Below are 26,311 nucleotides of genomic sequence, written 5' to 3'. Positions count from 1 at the left end.
AGGAGAAAAGCCTTAAATGAAAAAGGAAAGCAAAGGATGAGAGAGGAGGGGGAAAGTCCCTTACTAAACAGTGCTCTGGAGATACAGAACCTTCCTGGCGAGCATCCACGTACCTTTCACATACCTCTTCCCAACATTTGCTACGTTATATTAAGTATTTGCATGTCTGGCTCTTCTACTGGTTGTCATTTTCTTGTAGTCAATTTCCACACACCGAAGCACAGAAAGATGTATATCCCCAAAACCATCATCCAAGAAAACAAGTCATAATCTTCCCATCCAAAGAGGACATTCGCTACCATCACCACGTCCAAAGCCCCTGACACTGCGCTGCTCGGAAGAGGTCTGAAAGGAGTCTTCTACTAATTAACGTTCCACGTAACACCATAACCCATATGAAACAAGAATTTCACAGCAAAGCCCTACAAACTTAATCTTGAAACACATCAAACCTGTCCCTGCAAAACATGGACTCGTCTGGCTAGCTGTCAAGCACTGAGTCACTGGAAAAACCTTTTAACTCCTCTCTACTGTCAGGATGAGAAGCATTTTCTGTTCCTGGAATTATTTATTCCAAAAATGTGCCTGAAAAACCTTTCCATGGTGCTTCAGGCTATATCCAATCCATTTAGTCTGATGCTTTGAGTCACAATCTCTTGTCTTAATCTTTTTAGAAAAGCCCTCACAACTGAACTCTCAGGGCCACTGCAATACCGTAACTTAACCCCGCTGTGCCTGAAAACAAAGGAACCAAGTATTAACAAAAGCAGGAAGATCTGTGATTCATTGCCTAACCTGATAGGGTTCTTTATAATTAAAGTTATATGATGATTAAGCACCCCTAAAAATAGTTTCCAATGGGGGGGAGTGTTTCTTTGATTGTGGGAATTATACTATAATATACACTATACATAATGTATATAATAACTAACAACTAAACTGTATTGAGGACTTACTACATGTATCTGTTTTAAGCACTTTGTATTAACTTATTTAATCTTTCTAACAGTGCCATGTGACAAGCTATTATTACCCTCATTTTACAGACAGGGAAAGTGCAAGGGGAAGGCTAAGTAACCTGCAAAATGTCACAAAACTAGAAAATGCCAAGGCTAGGATTTGGAAGATGGCAGTCCGACTCTGGAGCCCCTGCTATTAACCTCCGTGCCTCCCCTAATTACCTATAAAAGCCTATATTAGATCTACCTTTTCCACTCCTCGATTAGCAAAGGGAGCATAACTTGGCGGACCCAAATCTATCTATTCATACCAGCACACGCAACCAAGAGGCTTAAGTCAGCGGAAGTGAGGAATGCTGGAAACTGAGTCATATATTACCGCGAAAAGCCTTTGAGCCCCGAAATTTACAAACCAAGTCCAATGCAAGTCCTTAGAGCATTCAACTGACTTCCAAGAATTAAAATTGACATTTCTATTTCAAGGTATCTTCAGAACACTGAGTCAAGAAAGGACCCCTCTAGATTAGCAGCTCCCAATGTTACACCAAGCAATCACTTAAGTCTCAAAACCATATAGATAGATCTGATTCCCACCACTAGTAAACCTCCAAATGCCTCTGAGCTTTGAGCCGATGCCCAGAGCCAGGGCACCCCTGGCCACCTTCCCCACCCAGCCTTCTTTCCGCGCTGGGGGCGCAGTGCCCCAAGCCCTGTCCCGGCATCCTGCGCTGCACGGGCTACCACAGGCCACGGGAGAGCCCAGCGCGCTAGAAATCGCCGTGAGGAGAACCAGATCCCCGCAGGTCGCGGGAAAGTGGTGGCAGCGGGAAGGCATAAGTCCCGGAGCAGAGTGGGCCCTGAGGGAAAGGCAGCTGCGGAGTCCCGGGAGAGAGGAAATGAGCGGGCGGGGGTGGGCGTGGGCAACGGAAACAGGTGGGCACCAAAGCACCGGGCGGCCCAGAGGACCAGGCGGTGCGGAGATCCAAGCGCTCCCACAGCGGGAGACTTAGCGAGCAGCCCCGGCGGGGGTGGAATCACCCCTCGCCGCCCTCAGGCCTCCGCGCGGCCCGCGCTACCCGGCGGCCGGGCCCGACGCCGCCGCGGCCGCGGAGACCCTTCCGCCCCGCGCTTACCTCGGCCACGGTTGCCTCCCGCTCGGCCCCGCGCTCGGTCACCGGGGCATGCCGCGGGGCGCGGGCCACGGCCGCCGGGGAGGGATCGCGCCGAGTCGCCGGTCGCCACCGCCGGCGCCGGGTCTGCGCGAGCGAGCGGGGAGAGCGGCGCCGGCTACCGGGCTGGGCGACGTCTGACACCGAGCGCACTGCGCATGCGGGAGCGGCCGGGCCCGCGCCCCCTGCAGGACAGGAGGAGTCAGGGCACCGCGTAGGGTTTCTCCCAGGCAGGCGCGCGAAGCTCAGGCTCCACCCTGAAACTCTTGCGCAAAGACCTGCAGCCTCGTTCAGAATTAAAGAAACTGCAGGCCCGTAGTGGTGAGCGTGCAGCATTCCTGGAGGGCAATTTGGCTATATCCATCAAATGTGAAATGCCGGCAACCTTACCCCACCAATCCCTCTGTATGGAGTTTACCCTACGGATATTCTCAACAGCGTTTACCAAAAATACTCATTACAGCGTTGTTCCAAATAATCGCTAAAAACCGGAAAGAAGCAAAATAAGCTATGGAAAATGCATAATAATCAAAATAAAGTATGACTAAAATGGAATCATGTGAGAATTCATATATATGTCGGTATAAAAATATCTCGAAGGTGTATTAACATGGAAGCATGCTCTAAAACTGAGGAAATATGGTCCCTTTTCCATAAAATTATGTATATGCAAAAAGACGAGAGAGAAAATATACATGCAGATGTTTATATTCAAGCGTATGTATAATATTTTCTTCCGGAGGGAATCCAAGAAGCAAAGAACAGTTTTGGAGGAATAATAGTGGAGCTAGAAATGGGGGAAAGAGATTTTTTGTTTTGTTTCTTTCTATATTATTTACATGATCTAGCCTTACATACGCACAGTAAAACCCCTGTCATAAGGCATAAGTGGAGCTAAAAAAAAAAAATCAAAATGCAGAGCGCTGTAACTGGGAGGTTAATGAGATGACGCCCGCACGTGTTCAGTTTACAGGTAACTGTCCGCAGGATGACATCGGTTCCGGGCCCAGCTATCCCATAGCGCCATCTGGTGGAAGTTGTCGCTTACAGCTTAAATAGTCATGGGCGTGATTCTGAGTCTGGAGACTGGGGCTTCCAAGCAGCAAGTGATTCCAGGAATATTCTTGTGAGTTAATGCAGGGATATTTGGATGAGAGTATTCTGGAGATGGGAAACCCACATTTTGCTTCTCCACATCCAAAAGAGCATCGCTCTGCCCTCCAAATCCACATGCCTCCAAGATGATAGGAAATTTATCACACATGCACCCCATTTGATAACTGGATAGATGGAAAGTATTTTGTTTTCTTGTCTTTCTCAGTATTAAACATATATCGTGTGTGTATGTGTATGTATACACACACTTTGTATGTGTCCCTTTGCTGGTCCCTATATATATATATTTTTTTCATTAATCATATATTTGTTCACTAAACGAGGACTTCTTGTGTTAAAGACCTGTTAGGCACTGCCTCGGAGGAACCTATCTTATTTACTTTTTATAACCCTAGACATGTATAGTGCCTGGCACACAGTTAAGTGGTCTATAATATGAGTAAAGAGTGCCCAGACACTGGGAGGAGCTCCGTAGAAAGAAGACAAACGCGCGAGTAAGATTAAGCAAAGCAGGGGGTGAAAAGTAGCGTGGGAGAATATAAACAAAGTGCTAGGGGTTCAAAAGAGAAAGCAATCACATCCAGTTGCAAAGATATGGGAAGACTTCACACAACAGTTAATATCTTTGCTGGTCCTGGAGGGTAGTTAGGATGTTGGCAGGTAGAGAAGTGAATAGGGCATTCCAGGCAGAGAAAAAGTCACGAGCAAAAGCACAGATGAGAAGCAGGGGATGTAAAGAAGGAGAAACCATCAGAAAGACCAAGTGCTGTTTTAATCCAGTGTAACTAGAACAAGGTGGCTACATTTCCAGGGGTAGAAACCATGCAAGTGATTGGAGGTAAGGAAGCACAGAGCCGTGATCGTACAGGCTGTACAGACGCTAAAGCAGCTGAGGATGACTGCGGAGCAGAGCAGGAAAGGGAACTAGAAGACAGGACCCCCAGTCTCTAAGAAGGTAGAAAAGCTCAGTGGTCAGCAGTTAATAGAGGAGAGGCTGTGGAAAGACGTTTTGTTACTCACATTGAAGATAGAGGGAAAAAAAATAGAGACCGCGCAGATCCCCGCCTACCCATGGGGTCAGAAAAGGCTAAAGTGGAAGCTGGACAAGGCGTGGCTTTCCAGGAAAGTGGCATCGCCAGGGGAAAGTGAAGTTACGGGCAGGAGGAACTGCTCGAGTGCAGCAGCATCCCAGATTCACCACTTCCTTTAAACGATGCCGGTTTGCAAGAAGGGAGAAAGGCATAATCTCCAAGGAAAAGGACTCCGTGAAAGAATGAATAGTTGTGTGGTATTTTATGCTGGCTCAGCTTAAATGACAGTGGCAGGCAGCCTGGAGAACTAGAAACCACCTATCGAGCCCAGATCAAATATAATGAACACTCTATCTGATGGGTAGCTGAGCTCACAAAAATAGTAAAGAAGATACAGGGGCCAGCAAGGAAGCTACAGTGAGAAAACGGAGCGTTGAAGTGACAACGAGGGCATGCGAGGTGGGGCGTGGATCCCGAGGGGCTCACGGAAAGACAGGATCCTGAGGCGGAAGGCTGGAGAACAGACTCAACGTCAGTAACGACCAACCAAAAAACTGTCCGCCTTGTGCAGAGAGTGGAGAAAGGAGAGTCTCTGCTGAGACTCTAACATCGGGCTTCACAACGACGTGGGATTTGAATTCATACCTACCAGCAGGGTCCAGAAAGCTCCAAGCCTAGAGAGTAACACTAAGTATTACCAACCCAGGTCAGTCGCACCTGAAGAAGGACACGTGAACACCCCCACTGGAGGGTCTTGCCTCCACACAGTCTGCCCAGGATCCTGGCAGATAAAACCCGAACAAACGTAAACTCACAATGTGGAATGAGCACATGATAAATAAGCAATAAATAAGAAGAAACTTCAAACAGCACAAATTTTACCGCCAAGAACCACAGATAACTGGATTATGAGAAATAAATATAAAATAAGTAAGTTTATGGTGCTCAAAGACTTGAAAGATGGAATATCAACATTAGAAAGAAACAAGAGGATATTTTCTCAAAAGACCGAGGAGATTGAAAACATACTAAACATAAAAACCAGGAACTCAATGCCTACGTTAAACAGTAGATGAGACACAATCAATACATTGGGGTATAGATTTGAATAGACTACCCAGAATGCAGATTGAGGAGAAAATGAAGAGATGGACGAGGATGTTGAAAGAGAGGGAGGACAGAGGACGAAAGGGCAGCATATGTCCCGAAGGAGGGAATAGTGAATGAAGAAGCAGTAATCCGGGAGACAGTAGCTGAGAATTTTCCATCACTGGGCAGAGATGACCCTCTGTAACAGCTGGACAAGAAGACTAACAGCAGACTTCTCAATAAGAACAAAACCAAAACACAGAAACCATAAGATAATCATAAGAGAAGCTGGTAGTCGATGTACAGTTGTAGACCCAGTGAAGCCATCTGTCAAGAATAAGAAATAAAGACATTTTCAGACAAACACAAATAGAAAGAGTTTGCTATCAGTAAATCCTTCCTAACAATTTCTGAAAGATGCACTGCAGGAAAAAGAATGTTAGAACCAGAAGAAAGTAGTGAGATGAGGTGCGGATGGCAAACAGTGAAACTGATAAGCTCGTGGGTAAATCAAAACAAATACTGACTAAAACAACAATAAATACTGACTGTATAAAACTATAAAACTAAAAAAGACAAATTGGAGATTTAACACTAGATGTTTACCCCCAAGTTCATGGCAGCAATATTTACAAGAGCCAAGATATGGCAACAATCCATCAACAGATGAGTGGGTAAAGAAAAGGGGATATGTATACATACAATGGAATATTTTTTATGACAAGTTTTTTTTTTTAGATTTTATTTATTTATTTGACACAGAGAGAGAGACAGCCAGCGAGAGAGGGAACATAAGCAGGGGGAGTGGAGAGGAAGAAGCAGGCTCCCCGCTGAGCAGGGAGCCCGATGTGGGGCTCGATCCCAGGACCCGGGGATCACGCCCTGGGCCAAAGGCAGATGCTTAACAACTGAGCCACCCGGGCGCCCCTATAACAAGGTTTTTTTTTTTTAAGATATATTTATTTATTTGCGGCACCTGGGTGGCTCAGTCGGTTAAGCATCTGCCTTTGGCTCAGGTCATGATCTCAGGGTCCTGGGATGGAGGCCCGAGTCCAGCTCCCTGCTCAGCAGGGAGTCTGCTTTTTCCCTTTCCCTCTGCCTGTCCCCCTGATCATGCTCTCTCACGCTCACTCTCTCTCTCTCAAATAAATAAATAAAATCTTAGGGCACCTGGGTGGCTCAGTTGGTTAAGTGTCTGCCTTTGGCTCAGATCATGATTCCAGGGTCTTGGGATGGAGCCCCACATCGGGCTCCCTGCTCCATAGGGAGCCTGCTTCTCCTTCTCCTGCTCCCCCTGCTTGTGCTTGCTCTCTCTCTCTGTCAAATAAATAAGTAAAATCTTTAAAAAATAAATAAACAAATACATATATATATACATATATATCTTAAAAGAAAAATATTTATTTATTTATTTTAGAAAAAGAGAGAGAAGGGGGGAGGGGCAGAGGGAGAGAGAAAATCTTAAGCAGGTTCCACACCCAGCAAAGACCCCTACGCGGGGGCTCGATCTCATGACTGTGAGATCATGACCTGAGCCCAAACCAAGAGTCAGATACTTAACCAACTGTGCCATCCAGGCGCCCCCATAGAATGGATTATTATTCAGCCGTAACAAGGAATGAAATCTTGCCACTTGGGACAACATGGATGGACCTCAAGGACATCATGCTAAATAAGTCACACAGAGAAAGACAAATAGTGGGTGATGTCCCTTATATTGGAATCTAAAAACAAAAACAAATGAACAAATTTTGGAAAAATAAGCTTATAGATACAGAGGACAGATTGGTGGTTGCTGGAGGTGGGGGTGGGAAGTGAGAGAAATGGGTGAAGGGGGTGAAAGGTAAAAAAAATAAATAAGCTGAAAGAATTTTGCCGCGAATACCCACGTGTCTACCATCTCTACTATGTAATTAATATTTTACGATACTTACCACATACTGACCCACCCCTTGTTGACCCCTCAATTTTTGCTGCATTGCAGAGTAAATTGCCACTGTCAGTAGTTACATCTGAATATTTTATCAAAGGCATGTCATTAACTACAGATCAATATTTCACAGTTCCTTTTTCCTAATGAGGTAAAATTTATGTGCAATAAGGTGCGCACATTTCGCATTTTTTCTTTATATCAGGGAATAACAATGGCTATGGCCAGTGGTGAGGAACACATAAAAGCAGAAGAAAGGATCAAAAAATAATCATTTTCCCTTTATACAAAAATCATAGTTCACATATAAGCAAAAAAAACCCCGTATTAAATTAGAAAGCAAACATACACTAGATAGCATTAACAAAGGTAATAGTTCATTGTAAAAAAAAAAAAACTAATAAAACCAGCAAATTCGATAAAATCATTACAAGGCTGACTGTTGATGACAATAAAAGCAGAGAGAACAAATGCTACCAATATCAAGAATGAAAAAGGGGATATTACTACAGAGAGGGACGAAAAAGAGAGGAAGAATGTACTATTGATACACGCAACAATGTCAATGAATCTTAAAACATTCAGCTGACCTATCACGTATCCCCCGCTTTGCATGGTTCCCTGAGAGGCAGAGCCTTGATGCTGGCAGCTATTCTGGACACAATCTTAGGGAACGGTGAGATCGGAGTAAGTCTAGGAGGACAAAGAAAGCCTGCCCAGAGGTGTGCTATAGAGCCGGCTACCGCCCTGGGCACCCGGGGCTCAATCCCAGCGGGACTCTTTGAGGAGCCACGCGGAAGGTCAGAACGGCCCTCCCCACAGCGGCCGCCTGCTGGCAGCGGTATCCATCCGGCCGAGCGCCCAGTTTGCGTGTGCCCCATGAGGCTGTCACAGAAGCCTGGGGCAGGAAGTGCCCTCCGGAGCAGCCGAGGGGCCCCCGGGGCGACGCTCACGCACACGTGGCTGGCGGTCTTACCGAGCAAGGGGAGAAAGGTGCGCGCAAAGGGGAACCTGAGATGGGTGTAGAATACGCCAGACCCAGACTCCACAGAGAGACATATGGAGCGCATCCCTTCACGCAGCCCAGCCAGCTGGGATCGCAGGCCCCCCTTCCGCCGACTGAAACAGACAGACTCGGTTCGGGCCCCGATCCCCAGGTCGGTCAGCCTCTGCCGGGAAGCCAGCTTGGATTCCCTCTGAAGAACTAGGAGTTGTTCTTCTGAGAATTCTACCTGGGATGTATCACAGGGTCCTTCCGTGGGGGACCCTGAACCACAGTGGCAGCGTCGCAACAGAGGTCTTTAAAGGGGATACAGAGGGCTCTCAGTGTGGCCCTTATTCTGACCCGCAAAACCTGAAGGCTTTCCTTCAATGAATCCGCAACCCCTAGTAGCAGTGTTTCCTGGCAGTGGGACGAGAAAGGAGTGACCCTTGGCCAAAGGCACCGAGCAACAATGAAAGGTGCTGCCGATGACGCCACGAGGCCTGGTCCTCGGGACTGGAAAGAGAAAGCATCCTGCCGAGCCAGCTTTGGCAGGGTACAGACAGCACAGAATTCGCAACCAAACCGACCCGACTCCGAATCCTGGCTCTGGGACTTTCCACCTACGGGACTTTGAGAATGTCATTCCAGCTCTTTGAGACTCCACGGCCTCATCTCTAGAGTGGAGGATAATCACGTCAGCTTCCTGGATTGTCGAAGTTAGACTGCACAGAAATTACCAGCACAGTGTCCGCACACAGAAGGTTTTCAAGGAAAGACAGGAAGAAGGAGCGAATGGATGAAAGGCAGAAGCGTAGAGGAAATCCTCGGTCAAATACCATGGTTTACAGAAAATGCACACTGACTGCACCGACATTGTCTTAAACAGAAACAAGGGAAGAGACTGCTTTTCTACACGGGAGCGTAGACACAAGAGAAGGGTCCTCCGCACACAGCTTTAAGGTCGCTTCGGAAAGCCCATGTGGGCTCTGAGCTCAAGCAGCCCTGAGGATGGCCTGAGTGGCCCTTCGCCTACTTGGGGTGGAAAGGCCAGCCTGGGTTCAAAGTCCAGCCCTTATCTTCCCCCCAGTAGTCATGGCTGGATCACTCGGGTCTGAGATGCTCAGTGGAGGCAGCTCCTTGCCGGGGCGAGGGAGAAGGAAGAGCAGCCCAGAAGCAGGGCAGCTCTCCCTGACTGCCCCCACCGGGTCTTGTGCTCCGCACCCCAAGCGGAGGCCTGTCCCAGTCCCCGGTGTCCTGTGGGGGACACACCCACACGTGGGGAGAACAATCCGAACATACAGAATTAACTCCTTCCTCCTGGCGGTTTGGGAATTATCACTCTTGTTTATTTCTTGGGCATGTTCTCTCTTTTACGTGTTGTTCCTCACGTTTCCCTGGCAACAAAGGAGGAAGAACGGTGCCATCAAAAGAAGGTACATGTTGTTTTCTTTTCACAACCTTCGGGGGCGAAGGGTTGTGGTTAGGAGCAGTCACGACTCCTCATTCTGGAAATTACTCACAACAGAGGCTTCTAGATCCCCCCAGTTTTAACAGGCGGGGGGGAGGGGGGCGAAGCACAGCACAGCTGGAGGAGTCCCTCGCCATGCCTGAGGACCAGGAATGGTTCTTCTTCAGGGGTGAGGTCACGTCGGGTACCCTCCTGACACATGGCCCATCCGCCGTCGGTCTTCACAGCCCCAAATGGCTCAGACTGGCGGTGGCTGCCAGGCCCTGCTGTCACCAGGTCCTGCTGTCACCAGAAGACCAGCTCACCTGTGCCGGCTCCTTGGCTCCTTGGTCTGACAGGAAGGGGGCTCTTCTGCCACCTGGGATATGCCCTCAAGCACCTGCCGGACCCGCCGCATCCCTGGGAAGGAGAAGTGACAGCCCCGTAGCGCTGCCGGCTGGGTGGGCAGGACAGGCAAGCTGAGGCTGCTGGAGCCCCACGTGGGACGAGAGGGGGCAGGGCCGAATGAGGGGTGCGGTGAGGAGGGGGCGGCACTCACCCAGGCACAGCCGGTGGGCCTTGTCTGAGAAGACCAAGCGGAACCAGCCGGGCTCTTTGCACTCGAAGGTCTTGCCGCAGGACAGCAGCACCTTGTTGTCCAAAAAGCGGCGCCAAAGCAGCGTTTCCTCCTTAAAGGTGGCCTCGGGCAGGAACTGGGAGGGTGGCAAGGGCTCAGGCTGCAGAGGAGACAGCCCTGCCCCTCCCCTGCCGCAGAGGCTTCAGCTACCCCCGGCCCGCAGCCCCACCTGCGTTACCTTCCTCAGGTCAACCCAGATGAAGAAGCCCGCCCCGCGGCTCAGGAAGGGGATGCCCAGGGCCCGGAGCTCTCCCGCAACATAGCTGTGGGCAGCCTTGAGCCGGGCATGGTTCTCCGGTAAGTACACCTGGTTGATCCAGTCTGTTTGGGTGAAAAGAGAAGCCAACAAATAAATCTCTGATCAACCTCCACACTGCCCCATGGGTCTAATGCTGACGAGAGAAAAGGCACGAGCTGCCAAGACCCCTTCTCCTGCTGGTGGATGGGGGCCAGGGGAATATTCAACGTCCAGTAGAAAGCACTGGAAATCCAGATAGCTGGCCTCCCAGCTCCCAGTCCTGCAGACACAGGGTCCCGAGGGTGCAGATCCTCACGGAAAGATGGCTCCTTCACACGCTGATGCTTCCAAGCCAGAGGCTGCTGTGCAGGTCCCAGCCTGGCCACTGATGAGAGGCGGGGCCTGGGCCAACTTCACCTCCCCGTCCTCAGCTTTTCTATTAACTTTCTTTGGTGTCCCACTTGATGAGGGTTTTTTAATTGTTTTTTTTTTTAATGATATGATGTTTCTTTTTTTGAGAGAGAGAGTGAGAGAGCGATCGAGTGAGTGCACGGGCAGGGGGCAAAGGGAAAGGAAGAGAAAGAATCTCAAGCAGGCTCCACACCCAGTGTGGATCCCAATGCAGGGCTTGATCTCAAGACACTGAGATCATGACCTGAGCTGAAACCAAGAGCTGGATGCTTAACTGACTGCGCCACCTGGGCACCCCGCCCCCATTTGATGGGTTTTAACACATGTACACAACTGTGTAACCCGCCCCTGCAGGCAGGACACGGAACAGTTCCCTGGCCCCAAAGAACATCCTCGCGCTGCTCATAGTCACGTCACTCCCATTCCCCCGTGACCACTGGTCTCCGTCACTCCAGTTTGGCCTTTTCCAGAATGTCACGTAAGTGGAATCATACAGTCATGTCACCTTTTGAGACTGGCCTCTTACACTCAGCACAATGCCTTTGAGCTTACTCTGTGCTGCCCTGGCTCTCACTGCAGAGCCGTATTCCACTGTGCGGATGCAAACCAGTCTGTTCCCTCCTTCGTCCTCAGAAGGATGTTTGGGGGTGATCGTGAACAAAGCAGCTATAAATATTCACATAGTGGGTTTTGTGTGACCATAAAGGTAAGCAGCTAGGAGTGGGATTGCTGGGCCATTTGGTAAGTGTGGTTTAACTCTGCAAGGAACTTTGCTTTCCAAAGTGGCCGCGCCACCTTCCATTCCCAGAGCAGCGTGAGAGTTCCAGCTGCTCTGCTTCCTCGCCAACATGTGATGGTGTCACTATTGTTTAAAATTTTAACTGTTACAGCAGGTGCATAGTATCCAGTCCTCGTATCCCCATCTGTAAAATACTAGGGGGGAATACAGGAATATCTGCCTCCTAGGATTCTGGGGAGGGACCAACGTGATGGTGCAATGAGAACACCTAGCAGGGCTCAACAAAAGGTAAAAGGTGGCAATTACAGACTCATTATCTGAGATCCTCACAGGAACAGGTATTTCCATGATAATGTTTTCCTTTGTTGCTTCTATTCTCTCTTTTTCAAGTGCTCACAGCTAATAATGATGAGTTCACGTTGACTAAGTTCCTATTATATGCCAGGTACTGTTCGAACTGACACATCACATGAACTGAGGTTTGGGGAGGTGAAGGAATATGCCACACAGCCAGGAAGTGACGGAGTTGGCTATGAACCCAATCATGGCCCTGGGGTTCTCGAACACCACCCTAAATTCTTCTCATGTGAGAAGCACCCATGATCCCTGGCCTGTCCCCAACTGAATATAACCACCCCCCCTTCTCAAATGAGCAGGCCCAGGCAGTCACCACGGTCCCGGAGCAGCTGTGCCATCTGGTACTGGACCAAGCCACTGAGGCCATGATAGCGGCAGAGGGAAGCCACCGCAGTGGCCACGTCCCGGTTTTCCGTGTACAGCGTGCCAAACCGGAGCCCAGACATCCCGAAGTCCTACGGAGAGAGGCACCCTGGGCAGTGGAGGAAGCTGCTTCTACCCACCTCTCTGCCCTCCCACCTCCCTGACACCCCCGAGGCCAGCCAGGAACCTACCTTGCTGGTCGCCCACATCACATGGGTCCTCTGGGGGTCAGGCAAGCTGCAAAGAACACAGTGTGGGAACGGAGGCAACACAGACCCACAAAAGCTCATACATGTCTGGATGAATTTGGTTCTGGTTCTGTGTGAAGCCCTGGTCTCATCTCTCGAATCACCAATTCCTACACATCCTTTAGAACCAGGGTCAGCAAACTACAGCCTGCAGGCTAAACCCGGCCCGCGGCCTATTTTCGTAAATAAAGCTTTACTTGAACACAGTCATGCTTTTTCATGTCTATGGCCACTTTCATGCTATATGGCCAAGTTGAGTGAGAGACCATAGGCCTATAAAGCCTAAAATATTTGCCATCTGATCCAAAAATAATTGCCGATCCCTGATCCAGAGCTCCACTCAAGTTCTACTTCCCCAAACAGACCTTCTCTGACCACCTCCCAGTACCGGGCCCACTGGGAACCCCAAGCAGATCCCCTCATGTCTCCCCAGACTTCTCCTTTTTAGCACTTATCAGAGCCACAATCAAATGACTGTGTATTTAGCTGCTAAAACATTTTTTCTGGGGGTGCCTCAGTGGCTCAGTCGGTTAAGCATCCAATTCCTGGTTTCAGCTCAAGTCATGATCTCACAGTTGTGGCACTGAGCCCCGAATCGGGCTTTGCCCTCAGTGCAGAGTCTGCTTAAGACTCTCGCTCCCTCTCCCTCCTGCTCTCTCTCTCTCTCAAATAAGAAAAAATCTTTAAAATGATTTTTCTGGCTAGAAATAAAAGTTCCACCTGAGAGGGACCTCTTTCTTTCTCGCTCACTGTTGTCCCGGCACCGAGCAGAGTCTGGCACAGTCGCTATTTCTCTGCGTCTCACTTTCCTAATCCATAAACAAACAACAACCATCTACTTGGCAGAGCCTCGTGAGGACCAGCTGAGAGAACCACTGGAAAGGACTTCGCAGGGTCCAAAGCTCTGAACAAAGACCAGGAGCTGTTAGAATCTCTCAATGTCACCTTTATAGACTTTACAGGTGATCTGGTCCAACAGTTTCCAGAGCTGTTTCAGCCACAGATTCTTGGCTCAGACTAAATCTAACGAAAAAGCCCAAACAGCTAGAAGTGCTGGCACATGCCTGGGGCGGCAGAAGGGTTTGCTGAATGAGTGAGTGATTGGATGGATGGATGGATGGATGGAGCTTAAGCTGCTCTAGAGATGAGGGGAACAGCGCAGGAGGCCAGCTCCCACCCTCGCAGCCCCCCCACCCCCAGGAATCCTACGGCCCAGCCCCTCCTGGAGCTCTCAGAAACCCCACAGAACAATCTGAAAAGCCCTGATGTAGCCTGGCCCTCCCATCTTCTCCTTAGGGGATCTGAGGACAGTGGGACCAGCTGGATGGAAGAGGAACTGCCGTGAGGGGCCAGGGGACTGGGGGTGGGCAGAGTCGGCTGTGGCAGGGCAGCCTCACCCTTCCAGGCTCAGGACGCTGCGGTAGGCCGCCGACTTCTCGAACACGGACAGCATGTAGACCTCATCCACCATCACGTGCAGCTCGTGCCTGGAGGGGTGGAGCCGGGGAGGAGGCGGCTTGGTCTGCAGCCAAGTAGCAAGTCCCCAAGGTGGGGAAGCAATGACTCAGAAATCCAACGGGACCAAGGTCACGCCCAGGGCTACCAAACTTTTTTCCAGAGACACCTTTCCTGTGTCTGAATTTTCACACAGAAAGCCGCACACACAAAGCAGACGACAGTGGGGCTTCTGAAGCACTGTGGAGAGGCGGAGGCCTCGGGCGCCTCCACAGAGGAAGGGCCCAATTGAGTGCAAAACAGGTGTGTACAGACAGACCCAGGTTCAAGTCTGGCTCCACTCCTCACTCTGAGGCTCAGCAACCTGGGGATAAGGACCGTGCGATGACTGAGAGGGTGATTGGTAGGATGGCAGGAGACAGAGCACGTGAAGAGCTCAGCAGGGTACCTGGCCCCTGGGGGGTGCAATAAAGGACAGCTGTTGTACCTTAAGAAAGAGGAGAGGGAGAGGGAGAACTAGCACCCCACAAATCCCTGCCCCCTTACCGCACTGCGGGGAAGGGCCAACGCGGGCGGGAGCCCACAACGGAGTGAACAGGGTGGGAGAATCATACCAAAGCCTGCACCCATATCCTGGTCTGCCAAGATGTTTTGTGGGGTGACCATGGGGTGCCTCACCTCTTGGCAAATTCCAGGTAGTCCCGCAGCTCTCCTGGGGAGTAGATGTCACCCAGAGGGTTGTGGGGGTTGATGAGGATGAGACCTTTGACCTTCACACCCTGAAACCATCAGAGGGACAGGAAACGCTCAGCTCCTCCTGAAGGCCAGAGCCACACGCGCCCACTGAATGGGATTGGTGGAGGGGCAGGCTCCCGGGGAAATGGGATGGGAATGTGTTCACGACCCAACGTGAAGCGGACAAGGGCAGAGAATTACATATCTGGCAGCAGATATCCATATGTGCATATGTGTCGACTGGGAAAGAAACCAGAGGCAGAGAACAAAGCCCAGAGGCAAATAGGCCCAAATGCCAGGAAAGGCTGCCTCTGTGTAGAATAACGGGCTGGGGTTTGCAGTTTAAGAATTCCTACAGGAGGCACGTATGACCGTAATGGCCATGGACTGGAAAGGAACCACGGGAGTAGTACGTGTCTCTGCCTTTCTAGGACGTGCCCTCAAAGTGACAGGGGAATCACGTCCTCGAACCACCAGGGAGACTGCTGGACTACCACCCACTGCGCTCCACACTTGACCCCCTGAATCAAACTCGGGCGCAGCGGGGCTGGGTGTGTGAATGGAGCTCCCCGGTTGACTCTTTGTACAAAGAGGTCTCAGTCTTTCTCCAGTGGGAAGACTCTCCATGGGCTCCTGACAGAATGGCTCCCTGTGACCATCTGACACCCCAAGCCCCTCAGGGGGTGCCAACCCCACTCCCAGGATGAGATGGGCCACAGGAAGTCTGTGCCCTGCTCAGGCCCACCCCTCCCAGCCTTGGGTTTTATCTGACCCCCAGACCTCAGAGTTAGCTCTCTGCAGGGCCGTCTCCAGCTTCTCCACGGTGAGCTGGAAGGGGCGTGTATCCAGCCCAGTGACCTAGAAAAAGATGGAGAAAAGCTACCAGCCAACTTCAGTGATCCCGAAAACCTAAGCTTCTGGGGCCTCTCCTACCTGTCATCGCTACACTCCTTAGAACAGTCTCTGAAAAACACTGGCAGGGTCATTCCCCTCATTGCTGCCCACCCCATCACATCAGGCACACCTCAGCACTCTTAGTCGGAAAGAGGCCCCAGAGATCCTCTGATTGGGGCCCAAGAACTTACACATTGAGGTCTGCTCTGTCCCATCCTCACCCCACCATTTTGATGTAGTCTCCCTGGGGCTGCCCTTGGCTTCTACACTGACCCCAAAGATCTCAGAGCCGGGACCTAGGGAGCCCCAGGGGAACCCAGGTATGGACAGTCATGGGCAACAGAAGACTTTACTCCCCTTGCAGCCATGACCCCAGAGCTCTCAGCATGGACTTCCTCCCACGTCTGCCCTCAAATTTGGAGAGAGGAAAGTCTTCCCCTACAGGAAGGCCTGGGTCCTACCTGGAGTCTCTGGAACTCCTACCTCACTGTCCAGATAGACACAGACCAGACGGACGTTGCCATAGAGATAGACGTGCTGTGTGATGGCTCCATAGTAAGGGGCGGGGATCAGGAAAGCCTCTGAGGGCAGGAATAGGTCAGGGCTTGTCACCCTCTGGACAGAATGCCCCAGTCCTCCCGTCCACAGGCTCCACGCCCCTCCCAGCCTTCCAGGTCCTTGGGGGAACACCAGGGGTACACTCCGTCTCTCAACTCCCAAGCTCCTTCTAACACTTGGATCCACTGAGATGTGTCCCTTTTCTGATCACCAGGAGCTAACATTTACTGAAAACTTACTACGTGCTGGGAACTGGGCTCAACGTGCATTTGTGTGTTATCTCAATCGATCCTCACAATCGCTCTGTGACGTCAGTACTCTTGTCACCCTAACTTCACCGATGAGGACATTGAACCTCAGAGGATCCCTCGGAAGCACTCCACGTGCTGGCTTACTCTGAGGACAGACCGGGATCCAGTGAGTTGAAGCTGCGGGGTGATCTGGCCTCGACAAATGGACAAATGTGACAGCATACAGAATTGCCCAGAGATAGTGTGTTCAGGAGTGGATTCTCCCTCCCTGGGGACATTCAAACACAAGGCTGAGGCCATCTGGTGGGGAGGCATGTCATGTGGAAGATTCTAGCTCTGGAGGGGAGGCTGACGACCTCCAAGGTCTACCCTAATGCAGAGGCAGGCATTCCCTGAGTTCTGAAGAGGATGTGTGGTCAAGCTGCCCTCCCTTCCCCTGGTCTGCCCCACTCCCAGCTCTGGAAGGGGCAGCTTCATCCCACATGTTCCCTACCCCAGCCACGGGGAGTGGATCGGAGGGAAACAAGGGATCCCAGGGCGCCAGGGCCCTGGCTGGCCAGAAACCCATCATGTGCTCTCTCTCACTTCGCTCCAGGACGCACAGACGCTCATTAGGTGAGAACGTGCACCTAAGCAGAAAGGTCATGAGCAGGTGGAATTGGGGCAGCTGCCCTGGGCTATATGGGAGCTGACGAAGGTCCAGAGAGAGGTTTACATTTACAAAGGGGAGGAGGAGGGACTGTATATCCCCATGAGAGGTGGAGAGTGTGACACTGATCCCGTTCTTGACTGTTCGAGAATGGGTAGGAAATCACCCACCCTATCCTTGCGATGAATCTTCTTGTGGTTCAAATCCTGGTTCCTATCTCTGTGAATTTGGCAAGTCACTTAACCCCTTGTGCCCTGATGTCCTCGTCTGGGATATGCGGATGGCACAGGACCTACCTCGGAGGGGAGAAGTGAGGGTTGAATGAGCCTGTCTGTAAACCCTAGGCCAGTGCCTGCATCACAGCACGTGGTCAGGAAACATCACCCATATAATCACTGCTAGCAAAGCTGGCGTGAGTGGGCCTCTGTTCTGGTGACAATAACCCCTGACCGTGACCGGCTCTCAGTCCGACCATGGCTCCTGTAGCAGACGCTGCTGGCTGCCTACTCAACAGCCAGTCCGATTTTCTGGCTGAGGGAACACCAGATTTCCCAGGGATGACCAGCAGTAAGTCCGAGGAAGGAGGGCCTCCTCCAGCCCCTGGGGACAAACCACGTTTGGTTGAAGTCAACTGTGGTTCTTATCCCATCTGCCAGGGACTGCTCTGGGAATGGGTTTGTGAGGCGGTTCTGGCCAGCAAGACATAGGGGAGCTCTGCTGGGACGTTCTTTGGGAAAGATTATCTCCCTTGCCGCCTCCCAATGAAACAAAGACACGGGCAAGGCACAACCTTTCCCTTTCTCCCCGCTTTAGGACCCATGGTCGTGTAAGGTGTGCCAGCCATCAAGTGAGAGTAAAGACCAAGGTCGTCACAGAGACCAGCCCTGAACCCTGGCATCACGTTGACCTCCCCTGAAACCGCCAACATCCAGGTATCTTGTCAAGCCACTCATTAAGCCCCCTGCAGTCCCGTAGTCTACTATGGCCGAAGGCATTCTGATGCAGCTGTGGACACTGCAGGCATAGGCCAGCCCCCAAGCTGAGCAGGCCGTGGGTCACTTACCCCCCACCTCACACAGCACGGTGGCCAGAGCAGAGAAGAGAGAGGCACAGCCATTCAGAACAACCACCTGCGGGTGACACGGCCATGTGACAAAGATGACTATCCGTCCGGGAGGGAGCAAGGACCTACAGCTGCATCCAGGCTGGTGTAGAGGGGGGGCTGGGCCCCACTTGGTGGCCTCTGTGGCTCCGTCACAGCAAAGCCGCCAGAGGAAGCCCAAGGCCTCTCCTACTAACAGCCAAGGGCATCTGTGGCTTATTCTTTGACCAGATCAAAGGATGTTGGTCTAGATCAACAAATCAAGGAAGAGGGAGCTGGTCACTCGGAGAGCCTTGTCCGAAGGTATGGAGGCAACAGCGGACCATAGAACAAACTGGAGCAGAAACTGTAACCAAATTATACCCTAAATATCTAGGATGGGGAAGACGAAGGGAGGGAGTAGTCCTAATTCCACCTGCAAACAGCTCAAAACTGAGCGAAGGGCAGACCCCAAGCCCACGCTACCCCTGCCCAGTCCAAAGTAGGGGGAGGTGGGCAGAAGAGCAGGGGAGAGCAGAGGAGGGGGCTTACTCACATTTTCTGGCTTAAGGGGTGCGGGGCTCTTGCAATAGAAAGACAGGAATCTGGCCACTTCCTCCCGGAGGCTAGAGATCAGACAGGGAGATGGGCAGCACTTGTCAGAGGATCCCCAACCCACGGTCCACCCCAAAGCTCCTCCGGTGAATCTTCACACAGACGCCATTAACCTTCTCTGGTTTCCCACGAGGGCGGTGGGGTCAGCGTGGCCTCCACATCGCAGGGCCCACCAGCCCCCCGGCCCGCCACTCCCCACACACACAGACTTGCATTCTCTGTAGTTCCAGGACACCCGTCCCGCCTAATCCACAGGCCTAATCCGCAGGGGCTATCAAAAGTAACACTCCGTCTACATGTACATCCAGCTAATAACAATGCTATTACAACAATAACTACGTCAGGGTCATTGTTGCTAAAATCCGTTAAGCATTTACATTATGCAGGAGTTACTTGCAGAATTTTACTCATTGAATCTTTTTACAACTCTAGGATGTTATTATTATTATTATTCCCATTTTATAGACAAAGAAACTGAGGCTTGAAGGAAATAAGTCACTTGCTGGTAAGTGGCAGAGTCCAGGCTGTCTCCAGGGCCCACCACCCTAATTACTACAGGAACACGAGCTTTGGAATCAAGTCCTGCTTGGCCACTAAGCCCTTGGAACAGCAGCTGCCCCCAGCAAGTACTCACGAAGTACCAACTCCAAGAGGCATTATTTACCACGTCCCACCTTACCGGGAGGAAGACCCCCTCACCAGCAGGTCCAAAGCTGACTCTGGTTCCTCTAAAACTACTGAGAGAGCAGGGACAAGGACCCCACGCCTGCAGGCCCCCCACATGCCTCAGACCCAGGGAAGCCAAGCCAGGGAGCTTCTGCGCTGGGGTGGGCCTGGCAGAGGCGCTAGTTCCCTGCACACACCTGGGAGACCCCACGATCGCCGGGCCTGCAGGACTGGCCCTCGGCCTACGGCTGGCTTTCTCCACCTGCCGTATTCACATTCGGGGCGGGATCATTATCTAGGGCTGCCCTGGGCATTGTAGGAGGGTTAGCAGCGTCACTGGCCTCTACCCAGTAACAGTCCTTCCCAGTTGTGACAACCAGAAGTGTCTCCAGATGCCCTATGACCCCAGGGGAGCAAGACCGTCCGGGGCTGAGAACCACCAGCCCACGGCAGCTACTTACAACGGGTGTCCCCTCCAGTCAGGGTACTGCAGCAGGGACGGCTCCACCCGCAGCATGTCGCTCTGACTCAGCTGGGGACAGAGGGAAGAGCGGGGCTGAGGGCCACCCACACCATGGAAGAGCTGCCGGCGCTTCCACCCGCATCCACACAGCACCCGGGCCAGGAAAGCCTGGGCTGGGTCGGCTCATCACAGAAACCAGGAGAGAGGCGGCACAGGCACAGCATTCCCCTGCCCATTTTGCAGATGAGGAAACCGAGGCCCAAAAAAGTGAGGTGCCTCAGCCAAGGTCACGGAGCTAGCAAGTGGCAGAGCAGAGACAAGACCCAGAAGGTCTGACTCCTAATCCAGTGCTCTTTATACAACACTGCCATCTAAAAAACCCAGAGGGGTGGGGGCGCCTGGGGGGTTCAGTCGGTTTAGCATCTGACTCTCGATTTCCGCTCCAGTCATGATCTCAGGGTCGTGAGATGGAGCCCCATGTCGGGCTCTGCACTCAGCAGGGAGTCTGCTTGAGATTCTCTCTCTCCCTCGGCGCCTCCCCATGTTTGCATACACTCTCTCTCTCTCTCAAATACATAAATCTTTTTGAATAAATAAATAAACAAATAACCCAGAGGGGTGGATTTGTAGAGGCAGTGATAGGAGACCATGCTACTCAGCTTCTCCCTGGGGTGACGAAAGGGGTCCCAGAATTGGGTGCCATCACCTCGGTGTTGGCTCCAACTTCTGGAGGGACTCAGGCCACGGTGTTCCTGCAGACTCAGCCCAACCTCACGCTTTGGAAAGTGTGGCCGTTTCTACACCGTCTCCACCCCGACCAGGTGCTGGGTTAGTAACTCCCAGGGCATCACAGACACAATGTCACGGAAAGGCAGAAGTCTTGGGGAGTGGACCAAAAGAAGAAGGGCCTGCAGCCACTTGTATGTAACTCCAGCCTTTTCCGTCTCTCCCTCGGCCCAGAGAGCTGCGCCATCCAGCAGGAAGCCGCTAGCCACGTGGGCCTCCTGAGCACTTGCAACGCGGCCAGTCTGAACTGAGACCCACTGGATTTGAAAGACTTGATATGAAAACTGTATGTAACATACCTGAATTTTTTAGATAGATGACATGTTCAAATGGTCCTATTTTGGATATGTGGGGCTAAATAAAATATATTACTAAGATGAATTTACCATTTTCTTTTTACTTATCTAACAGAAAATTTTAAATTATACACGTGGCTAACGTTTTACTTCTATTGGACAGTGCAGCAGGGAACTGGCTGGAAAGAACACGCATCTTGAGCCCCCTTCCTACACCCCTCTCCCCTTAGGTCTTGGATTTGTCACCCGCGGAAATAAGTTCTTTTGGGTTAGGCGTCACTCTCTCTACAATCCCGAACTTTGAGTCAGGGCCTTGGGAGACACATCCGCAGCCGTGGCCTGAGACTCAGCTGCCGTGGTGGGAGTGTGGGAGTATTTACACTACGGGAATTGGCAAAAGCTACAAATCAGAGTCTTCCCTACCCCAGAAGCAGTTGTTAAATGCTGACCACACCCCAGTGTGGCCCCCCCCAACAGCAGGACCCAGCCAGCAGGAGGGTCTGAGTATGGGAAGAGGTGAAGCAGGACCAGAATAGGGAAGTGACTCGCCCAAGACCACAGAGAAAGTTGTCCCTGAGGAAGATCTGGAACCGGGTCTACTGACTCTCAGGCCAGGACTGCAGAGGCAAGCAGCAGGCTCTGGTCAGGGAAGCCTTCCAGGGAAGTCCAAGAGCAGACAGGGAGCTGTTGATGCCACGCAGGGGCGCACTGGGACTTACCCTCCTGGACAGCAGGTCAAAGCAGAGTTTGTTCTCACTGGTGCCCAAGTTAATGATGCCCTGGAGACAGAGATACAGAGGCAGGGTGAGCACAGCCGAGGGGTCCCGAAGGAAGGCCTGAGATGCACACCGAGGCAGAAAAGCAAAGCAGGAGTGATCCTGCCCTTCCAAACACCCTTCCCTGCCCTTGTTCGAGCCCCACCTCCACTCAGCTCCCTGGTCCCATCTTCCCATTTCTAAAGCTCTGTTCAAATGCCATCTCCTCCAGGAAGCCTCCCCAGAGCCCCACCTAGAAAGGATCTTTTCTTCTTCTGGAACCCAAAGCTCTTGATCTGTCCCCCTTTAGAGCACTGCTTACTCTCTGCTTCCAGGTCACAAGGACAGACGTACATGCTTTATCTCCCCACTGGATGGGAAGGTCCCTGAAGGGGATGCATGCGGGAGACACCAGGGATAGTAGAAGTCGATCCATGTTTACGGTACAAAAGAAGGTACTAAGTAAAGCAGTGCTCTGCTAGGAACGGAAACAAGGATACATGTGGAGCAGGAAGGGCTCCGGGGCTGGCACAAATGCTCCCCTGGGAGGCCCCGTGCAACTGCACAACACCCACCCCATGAGGCACCGTCTCATACGAGCGGGAGGGGGAGGCACAACTCAAGCCATCCCACAGAGTACCCAGAGAGACTCACGCGCTGTAACTCCTGACCGCTGACGTATGGGGGCAATGAGGAAGGAGGGAGGGGGCAGAAGCAGAGCTTGAATGAGCCAAGATTCTGACAACAAAAGGCAGTGCTCCTTCACTCCCGAGGAACAGACGAGCACGTCCCTCTGCTCACAGCGAGTCCGTCCACAAATCCTGTCACTTGTACCTTCAAAATACACGTACAGCCCGACCACTTCTCACCTCCACGGCTAAGACCCGTCTGACTGCCGGAGCTTCTTGTCTCCCTACTTGCCTTGGCTTCCCTCCTTCCTTGCTGGCTCACACTCACCCTGACCTCCACACAGCAGCCTAAGAACAAGGCACCTTCTGAAAACCAAATCCTCCGAACTCCTTCCACCGAGCTTTGTCCAAAACCAGAGCCTGTCCCCGTCCCATCATGCCCCACAGACTCCAGCCCACCCCTGATCTTTCTGACCTCATCTCCTGCCCGTCGCACTTCCCTCCAGCCACAGGGGCCCCTATGCGGTCCCCTGAACTCATCAAGCCTTTGCATCAGCCGTTCCCTCTACCCGGAACATCCCCCCAGGTATCCGCAGGGCTCGCTATGATAGGCAGCCTCTCAGATGGCTCCCAGTGAGCGATCCCCACCTCCTGGTATCCACACCCTTGCGTAATCCCTTCTCTGTGCCGGCTGCACCTAGGACCCACTTCTAATGAACAGGATATGCAGATGTGACATCTTGCAAGCATAGGTTATAAAGTCCCTGGCTTCCATCCTGGGTATTCCCGGTGTCTCCTCTCTCGGATCGCCTGCCCTGGGGGAAGCCAGCTGCCACGTCATGAGGCAGTCCTGCGGAGATCCCCGTGTGACAAGGGACTGGAGCTGCCAACACCCACATGAACGGGCCTGGCAGCGATCCTCTCCCCTGCCCCCCTCCAAGTCAAGCCTAAGATGCGACCACAACCCTGGCTTCACTGCAAGTTCACAAGATTCTGAGCCCGAGGCACCCACCCAGATCCTGAACCCCAGAAATTATGACGTTTCTTTTAAGCTGCTGAAATGTATGGTAATTTGTTACACAGCAACAGATAACTAATACAGTCCTTCACTTTCTTCAGGCCTCCACTTGAATCGTCACCTTAGGAAAGTGGTCCCTGTGACCACCTTACATAAAACAGCAACATTCCCAGACCGCCCCGTCCTCCTCATCCTCTTCACCCTGCTTTATTTTCTCTATAGCACTTATCACCGTGTATTACAGGGATTTTTTTTTCCGTCTGTTCCCCATCTGCCTCCCCTACTAGAACAAAAACTCCATGAGGGCAGGAACTTCGCTTTCGCTCATGGATGTAACCCCAGCACCTAGAACAAGCTCTCGGTCAAGGTAGGGCACCCCACCCTGCAGTCTCCCCTGGGGTCCAGTGGGGGCAGGGGTCTCACTCACACTGGGGTTCTTATCCTCATCGTACTCGTCCATGTGGTAGGTCCTGTAGCCCTCCTCTGCCGAGTCCCAGAACCACTTAATGACGCGTCCTCTAGAAGACAGGTAGGAGCTGTCCGGGGACAACATGGTGGTGGAGTCACATAACTCAGGCAGCTTCCAGTCCGGTTTTCTGGAGCGTTCTCTTTCCAGACCATCCCCATAGTTACTGTCCAGGTCCTGTGTGGAGGCTGGGCTGGGACAGGGGGCAGGTGCCCTGGATTCCTCCTGAGGCAGAGTGAACATCTGCAAAAGGACAAAAGTGTTCAGGGCCTGAATTCAGCCTTCAGAAAAGAAGGGCTTTTCACAGCAGCAAAACTGAATTGGGAGTCACGAGGTCCTTCCCATTCTCTGTCTGCCCCTTCCTCTATGTTTATATATTCACCATTGCCTGGGTCCCTTACTAGTTGTAACCAGGTGTGCAGTGGCTTCAAGCGAATTCTACGAAGGATCCATTCAGGGCCAGGGGCTCTGCTTGCTACTTCTATATGATGTAAGGGATAGCCGCTTTCCCTTGTTTCACATTTATGGGAATTTTTCAGTCTGCAGCTTCAGGGGTCACCAACGTTCTTTTTCCATTCTTGCTGACCTCAATTTCAAAACACCAGGATAAAATGTTCTGACTTAAGCAGAAAGATCCCGGAGTCCCAGGGGTCTGGCAGTGATTGATGCCCACAGGGCTAAAGGGCAGGAGATTACTTGGTGATCAGAGCGGACGGTGGGTGCGGCCCAAGGGGAGGGCGACTGGGGGTCTCCCAAGGGCAGCACCCCGGCAGAGCTCCAGGGACCGGCTTCCCGCCAGGTGCCAGGAGAAGGTGGGCTCCTCCTGCCCGCGGCAGTGCGCTCCTCCGCTTTCTAGGCGTTTCCTCCTCTGCAGAGCGCGCGTAAAACCGCAGAGGAGCAGGGAGGCTATACACGGACGAGTTCCCGAGTTCCCGTAGGTAAAGCGCTTAGAACCAATCCTGGCTCGTGGCTCAAGTTCAGTAAAATAGGTTATCCTCGCTCCTCGCCGAGGTGCCGGGCCCTGAGGCTGGCCCGCACGCCAAGTGACGGGGGACAGCCAGCCAGCAGCCCCGACCCCCACCCCGGGGCGCTCCCGCGGGTAAACACGGCTCCCCGAGGCACCCGCCCCCCGTGGCCGGCTCTTCCTGGCGCTCACCTCGCTCCCCAGCCGGGACAGCGCAGGCGCGGACAGGCAGCGCGGCGCGGCGGAGGCCGAGCTGGAGCACAGGCTCCCCGGTTCCGGCCGCCCTGAGGCCGGGCCTCGGAGTTGCGCCGGGGGCGGACGCAGCGGACGGAGGCTGAGCCTCGCGAGACTCTGCAGACGGCTGAGGTTCCGGGACGGGGAAGTGCGAGCCGGGCCCGGGGCTGCGGGACGCAAGCGCCGACGCCTGCGGACGATCCCCGGAGCCCGCGCGCACGGAGGCCCCGCTGCGCTGCCGGGCAGAGCGGGACCGCAGCCCTCCGGGCCGGCGCTGGGGAACCGTGCGCCCCGGGCCATTTCCGCTGCCCGGACCCGCCCTCCTCCGGCGCGCGGCCTCCTGGACGCCCCGGCGTGACCACTGCGCGGCGGGGCCCTCCGACCCTCGGGGAGCCCACTCCCCCGCCTCCGCCCCCCCCCCCCCCCGTGCCGACCCCTGCCCGGGCGCAGCAGAGGCCGAGAAGCCTCCGCGGGGAACGGTTGGCCCGCGGGCCATGGTCTCCCGGGCTGGCACGTAGGGGCGCCTTCCTTTACCTCCCGGCCTCAGTTTCCCGATTTTGAAGCAGTTAGAGCCCCGGGAGGTTACTTGGCAAACGTCTGCCTGCTTGCACCCATGGAAAAGCTTTTCCTGGTTAAAGAGAAGGCATCCTTAAAAATCCTTCCCCCGTGATAGTTTTTCCACTTTGAAATTCTCCTTTCGCTCCATGGGACATTTGTTGAACTCTGCCAGTTGACCCCTATGCATTCTGGGGCTTCAGCAGTGAGTTAGGCTACGCAGGCCCCAGCCTACGCAGAGCCTTGAGTAGAAGTCTCCGTTCCCCATGAAATAAGCGGGATCCCTCAATACAAGTAGGGCTGGGAAGACTTGGCAGTCTTCTAACCACTCCACTTCTTGTCTTCGCTTTGGCCTTGCCAGGAACATTGTGACCTTCAGCAGCTCTCATGACTTCGTTGGTCCTCTGTGCTATGTTCTCTAAAACAAGCCAGTTCTCTCCATCTAAGTCCTATTCTATTTAATTCTGATAAGTACTCTTATTGAATGCCTGTTTTGTGTCAGATCTCTGCAAAGTGCTGGGA

General features: G+C 52.6%; 1 protein-coding gene across 10 annotated transcripts in view; it reads right to left on the bottom strand.

The window, feature by feature from the left end:
* Positions 1-25,305, bottom strand: part of LOC113265012 (exostosin-2) — a 158,257-nt gene extending 132,952 nt beyond the window's left edge. Inside the window, exons 1-16 of one of the 10 annotated variants that reach the window (XR_003319891.4) lie at positions 25,193-25,279; positions 23,998-24,279; positions 21,888-21,947; positions 20,085-20,155; positions 18,899-18,968; positions 18,325-18,391; positions 16,287-16,384; positions 15,690-15,767; positions 14,853-14,953; positions 14,117-14,206; positions 12,663-12,708; positions 12,422-12,563; positions 10,542-10,684; positions 10,286-10,439; positions 10,053-10,183; positions 9,604-9,673 (exon numbers count right to left, since the gene is read on the bottom strand). Coding sequence is in view for 6 of the 10 variants with exons in the window: in XM_026512071.4 (XP_026367856.3) it covers positions 9,664-9,673; positions 10,053-10,146; positions 10,286-10,439; positions 10,542-10,684; positions 12,422-12,563; positions 12,663-12,708; positions 14,117-14,206; positions 14,853-14,953; positions 15,690-15,767; positions 16,287-16,384; positions 18,325-18,391; positions 18,899-18,968; positions 20,085-20,155; positions 21,888-21,947; positions 23,998-24,279 (1,506 nt within the window). In the remaining 4 variants the exon portion in view is untranslated. Of the gene's footprint in view, positions 1-2,092; positions 2,263-9,603; positions 10,184-10,285; positions 10,440-10,541; positions 10,685-12,421; positions 12,564-12,662; positions 12,709-14,116; positions 14,207-14,852; positions 14,954-15,689; positions 15,768-16,286; positions 16,385-18,324; positions 18,392-18,898; positions 18,969-20,084; positions 20,156-21,887; positions 21,948-23,997; positions 24,280-25,192 lie in introns of those variants that run through there. The other 9 variants (XM_026512071.4, XR_006411017.3, XM_044389007.3 and 6 more) reach the window with 9 other exon arrangements.
* Positions 25,306-26,311: the final 1,006 nt, after the last annotated feature.

This window comes from Ursus arctos, unplaced genomic scaffold (assembly GCF_023065955.2).
Source record: "Ursus arctos isolate Adak ecotype North America unplaced genomic scaffold, UrsArc2.0 scaffold_23, whole genome shotgun sequence".
Lineage (NCBI taxonomy): Eukaryota > Metazoa > Chordata > Mammalia > Carnivora > Ursidae > Ursus > Ursus arctos.
Note: the sequence above shows the minus strand (reverse complement) of the source record. Positions and strands in the feature narration are given on the sequence as shown.